The sequence below is a fragment of the Euprymna scolopes genome, chromosome 34 (assembly GCF_053919585.1).
Source record: "Euprymna scolopes isolate OS-2025 chromosome 34, ASM5391958v1, whole genome shotgun sequence".
NCBI lineage: Eukaryota > Metazoa > Mollusca > Cephalopoda > Sepiida > Sepiolidae > Euprymna > Euprymna scolopes.
The window spans coordinates 22,036,086-22,041,196 of record NC_136515.1 but is presented as its reverse complement, the minus strand read 5'-3'; the positions used below and the strand labels follow the sequence as shown (position 1 = coordinate 22,041,196).

Below are 5,111 nucleotides of genomic sequence, written 5' to 3'. Positions count from 1 at the left end.
CAGTAAACTAACACCTCAAAGAGCGAGGCAAAGCCTGGAGGGGGGGGCAACCTCTTAGAATTGCACAGAGCTAGCACCAAGGAAATTGCACAGAACAGTCAAGAAGGAAAAGACCATTTAAAGAATCGTTTAGACCTGGGGTCACCAAACTAAAGCCCACGGGTCGGATCCGGCCTGCTAAAATCTTTATTCTGGCCTGCGCAGTTGTTATGGAAAAGGTAAAAGTATTTAAAAATGTGTGAAAATAATGTGGTGGTTTTTCATTTGGTTCAGAAAATGATTAGACGAATGAGGTTTAGGAGAACCAATTTCACTAAAAAGCAAAGCTAATTAGCAAAACTGCATGCAACAATTCCAGGTCATTTTTTTTATTTTATTGTCCCGTGTAGCTCTTAAAAAGGCAGCTATATGCCCTCACCCCACCCCTGTTCAAAAACTTTGGAGACTCCTGACCTAAACTGCTGATTTTGGTGCAGAGGGAAGTACATAGAAGATACTGTAAAGTGTGTCACATAGAAGGTAGCTTCCCTCTATTAAGCTAGAAAACTTCTTACACCTGCCAATATCCTATATGTCTATAAAGTCCATGCATGCAGTAGTATTGCCAAATCTGGATAGGTATGCCAACCATTAATCCGGCCCTCTTAAACAGGGTTTCTAACCTAATCGATCGAGCACTGTCTGCGAAGCCCCAGCCATGTCACACTGCTACAATTGTAACATGGCCGTTACACTCAATCCATGTTCATTAAAGTCCAAACCTCTCTCAGACCCCCACGCCATCCAATACCATCGAAAGGGACAAACAAGCAAGTTCTTGATGAACCGTCCCACTAAGTAATCCAATTTACAAAATCTCCACTATTTATGATTACTACGCTATAATCTCATTGACTAATGTATACCCATTAACTCTTATCCTCGAGTGGTCCTGGGTCCTTGATAAGTGGTGACTCCTTTGTAAAAAAAATAAATAAATAAAACTCAACTTTTTTTTTTCCTGTTTTAGCAAAAGTCGTTTATTACCATTACTTTCCAAACAAATCTTTGTTTTTTCTGTTTATTTCATCTGCCATGAGATTAACAAAACCCTGCCATCTCAACACCAGCTTAAAAGTCTTTCATCGACACTGTGTGGCCACATGTCCATCTCACTCGCAGGCGTTTTTCTTTCTCTACAACATGCTGATCGTTACCAGCCATTTCTCACCATTGACTTTACACGTCCGTCTTTTTTGAAGTGCACTTTGATTTTCCCAATCACATGGTGTCCTTTTCTTTCTTTTTCTTCTTCCTAATTTGCATATGTGCTTTTTTTGGCTACTGCTGCTAATATCTTCACAAGCCAGATATCCTACAGTTCCTGCTGATATTTTCCCACGCACTCATACGCGCTCTGTTACACAATATTGATGTTGCATTTTATGGAAAGTGTTACACAATGTTACATTCCTTCGTTGATGTTACATTTTATGAAAAGTGTTCAATTAACTTACTGCACTTCTATCCTCTCATTGAAAAATACTGCCACCAGACTAGCAGCAAAACAAGCAAAATCCCACCCCTTCACTGTAGAGATCTGTAGCTCTTTTCTTTTGGAATTCACTCCTTGCTCCATGACCTTACTAACATGCAGAAATTTAAATGTAATGTAAAGAAACATCTTCCTTCCCAAATGCTCCACTTTGGTTATCTCTACAATAATATAAATGCAACTTTGTCTGTGTGTGTGTGTGTGTGTATGTGTTCTTTCCTTATCAACTCCGAAACAGCTGAACAGATTTTCTTTAAAATTTATAGAACTTTAATGTATTAGCTTGGGAGTGATCTTAGTTAAGTTTTGTCTCAGAATACCCCTAATAATTACTGATAATCGAAACTGTTATTTTAATTTATCTATCATCAGTAAAGCCATTTTTTCCATGCCGTTGCTTAGCAACAATGATAGAACAACGGGTCATGAAAATTCTACAGTGGGTAAGTTGATAGTGTGTTTTTTTTTTTTTACATGACGTGGTCCGTAGGTTCAAACTCTGTACGTAAATTTCTTTATTTTTTTTCATTAACTGCAAAGAATTCTATGAGACTTGAAAATATACGTGCTTTTTGAGTTTTTTTGCATGACATGGTCCGTAGGTTCAAACCCTGCACGTTAATTTCTTAATGTTTTTTTTTTTTTGTTAACTGGAAAGAAGTTTATATAAAATAATTTTATAAAAGAAACAGTAGGTTCTCTTGAGTGCAATGTAGAATAACATAGATTTTGGACTAAGTTACTGCATGGAGGCATGTGAAGCTTCCTCCCGGGCAATTTCACGGATTTCGATGACAATGAAAATATAGGAGTGTGAAATATTCGTTGATCATCATTCAATCCCGGGCAACGTCGGGTCTCCCTGCTAGTCTCCTTATAAATCCGGCCTCTATGATAATAGCCCCTTACGTTTAAGTGTGGTATTATGCCTTGCTTGAAGTGAAAAAGTTTGTTTTTTTTAAAGAAAAAAAATGTTTAAGATGAGACAAGATTGTAAGGCTCTTCAGTTTTTTGTGGTTCCTGTTTAACAAAAACCAGGGAATCAGGAGGAGCAAGTTGCTCGAAATTATATATGCAAGCAATTTGGTTAATCAGTGCATCAAAAGTATCATCACGGAACTTTTGCCGCCACATAAATTCAGTAAGGTATGTATCGACCAAACTATTCTTCAATCCACATTCGTTCTTATTCCGACTCTTTGCCTCCCTCCATATTCTTTGGCCTGGCCGTTGGTTGATGTTAGATTTTGAATCGGGGTTCACAAATTTGATAAAATGTTCAACAGTTAAGTATTCATACCCTTCTCCAAGCCTATCAAATGCATCCTGGGAGTCCAATAGGATGGTTGTCCCCGGTAAAATATACTTTTTTATCATCAGCATCATAGTGTTTGACTCTTGATCGGGTAGTGCTATGAGAAAGCCGTCTTTCTCAGCTGGGTCGTAACCCCCAAAGACCCAAAATGGTTCCTCTGCACACCCATCAGCATTATTTTGTCGACGGGTATATAAACTTTCATCTATTTCGACCGTATGTTCTGGTCCTCCAATTTGACAAGGGTTTCTGAAAAAGTACTCGTTGCACAGTGTCCTGATAGAAGCCGTCCACTCTGCGATTACATAAGGCGATGAAATATTACATTCACGCCGAATGTTTTTATAGGAAGCCATATCGTATGCCCACAAGTAGATAAACCTCAAAATTGTTGAAAGTTCCAATTTCGATCTTTCAAAGATACTGCCGTTCCGCACGGAGATGTGTGCATGACAAATCGGACATCTCCATATATACCGGTCAGTGTTTTCCGGTTCGCTAACCAAGTCGCATTGGAATCTGCATTTTAAACAAATCTGCTTTTCTGACAAAAGCTTTTTCTTCTTGCAATATTCTAAACAATCTTCTATCAAATGGGTGTCTTTTGTAAGAGAAGTTAAATTGGTAGACATCTTTAATAATAATAATAATAATAATAATATATATATATATATATGTACATACATGCACAAATTAGCGTTTTGGTTATCGTAATGTCTTACTTTTCAGCAAGAAAAGATAGTAATTATTAAAAAACTAATGATAAAAACTTTGTTTTCAATCTTTTGTTAATCCTTTTTCTCTGTGGCCTTTGTTTTTTTTGTTTTTTTTAACACAAAAAGGTAATAGATTTTGGAGTGCTTGTGCAGAATAGTAATTTTTTTTTTTTTTTTTTTTGTAAATGTTGATTTATTTTGAAATGTGTTTTACATTTTTATGTCCATTTTTATTGGCCTTTCAATACGAGATCTAAATTCAATAGCTAAGTCTATATCAAGCTATATGTATAGCTATATATAGGCTAAGCCTATAACAAGTTTTCAAGTTACAGTTCAGAATTCAACAAAGAAACACACGCAATGTGGGATGCTGTTAGTTATGGGTTTAAATCTTTTGCGCCCCTCTGAAGAGAGTCATGGTCTTTGTTTACTTTTATGCAAACTAATCTCAAATTTAGTCTATCCCTATTTAATTGACTTTTCACGAGGGCAGAGTAAGAAAGAAGGTCGGTTTTTTAATGTAGGGAAAATCCAGCTCCCCAAAAGGGACACTCCAAAATTAAAATTGCCTCAGTCTATAAGAATTTCAGCTTCACTGAAGAAGGATGAGGAAGACATTAGACTTTGATTCCAGCCCGATGGCAAAGAAGTGTTTTATGTGTGTGTGTGTGTGTGTGTGTGTTTGTTTTTTTAATCTTAAACTAACTTATGTTGTGGGTTTAATTCGGTAATAGTCGGTTTGAATTAATTAAAGATCACAGAAACTTATAAACCAATACAATGCAATATACTGTAAACACAACAGATAATTAAATTTTACTGCGTTTTGGTATAAGGCCGCTTTTTAACATTAGGTATCCATAGATTTTTTGGTGCTAATGCAGAGAGTGATCCGCGCTATTTTTTTTTAAATCGTATTTCCAAGTTTAATAAAAGTTTTATATGTTTTTTTATTCAATTGCAAGGTTGAAGTATAGAATAGGTACAAACACCCTCCCCATGTTAAGAATGGCTTTTTAAATAACGTTATTATTTACGTCCGGATCACTTTCTGCACTAGTACCGATTTTTTAAACGTGGTGTTGGTGTTGGTGTATGTACACAATCCCAACTAACTACGAACGGGAAAACCCCGAATCAAATTTCAATTTATATATATAAGCTTTTGTTTGCCAAAGGTCAATTTTTTAATCAATTAGAAAGGTCAAGTTCCGACTTTTATGTATTTATCTTTATTTTTAGATAGCTTTACGTTTGTATCTTTTAATTTGGATTTTTTTGAGATAGCTTCTCTATATTTACTAAAAGGGTTAGTTAAGGATTACATTCAGTTTGTTCGCCGTCGTTAATGTTCGGAAGTTTCCAATAAATCTAAGAAATTGATGATGTAAGTACTGAAATTTTATTGGGTTCCTATTCCTAAAAAAGTACCATGAACTTTTAAGAAGCATGGAAGAAAAATAGTTTTAAGATTGGATTAAACTTTAGTTTAACAGTTGTTAAAAAAAAAGAAAAAGAAAAGATAGTTGTATCAACAATACAA

General features: G+C 35.6%; 1 protein-coding gene across 1 annotated transcript; it reads right to left on the bottom strand.

Annotated features, from left to right (window-relative positions):
* Positions 1-2,509: 2,509 nt before the first annotated feature.
* LOC145259053 (uncharacterized) lies at positions 2,510-3,481 on the bottom strand. The gene has a single exon (XM_080116680.1). It carries the CDS (start codon positions 3,479-3,481, stop codon positions 2,510-2,512), a length of 972 nt encoding a protein of 323 aa, XP_079972806.1.
* Between the last annotated feature and the right edge of the window lie 1,630 nt (positions 3,482-5,111).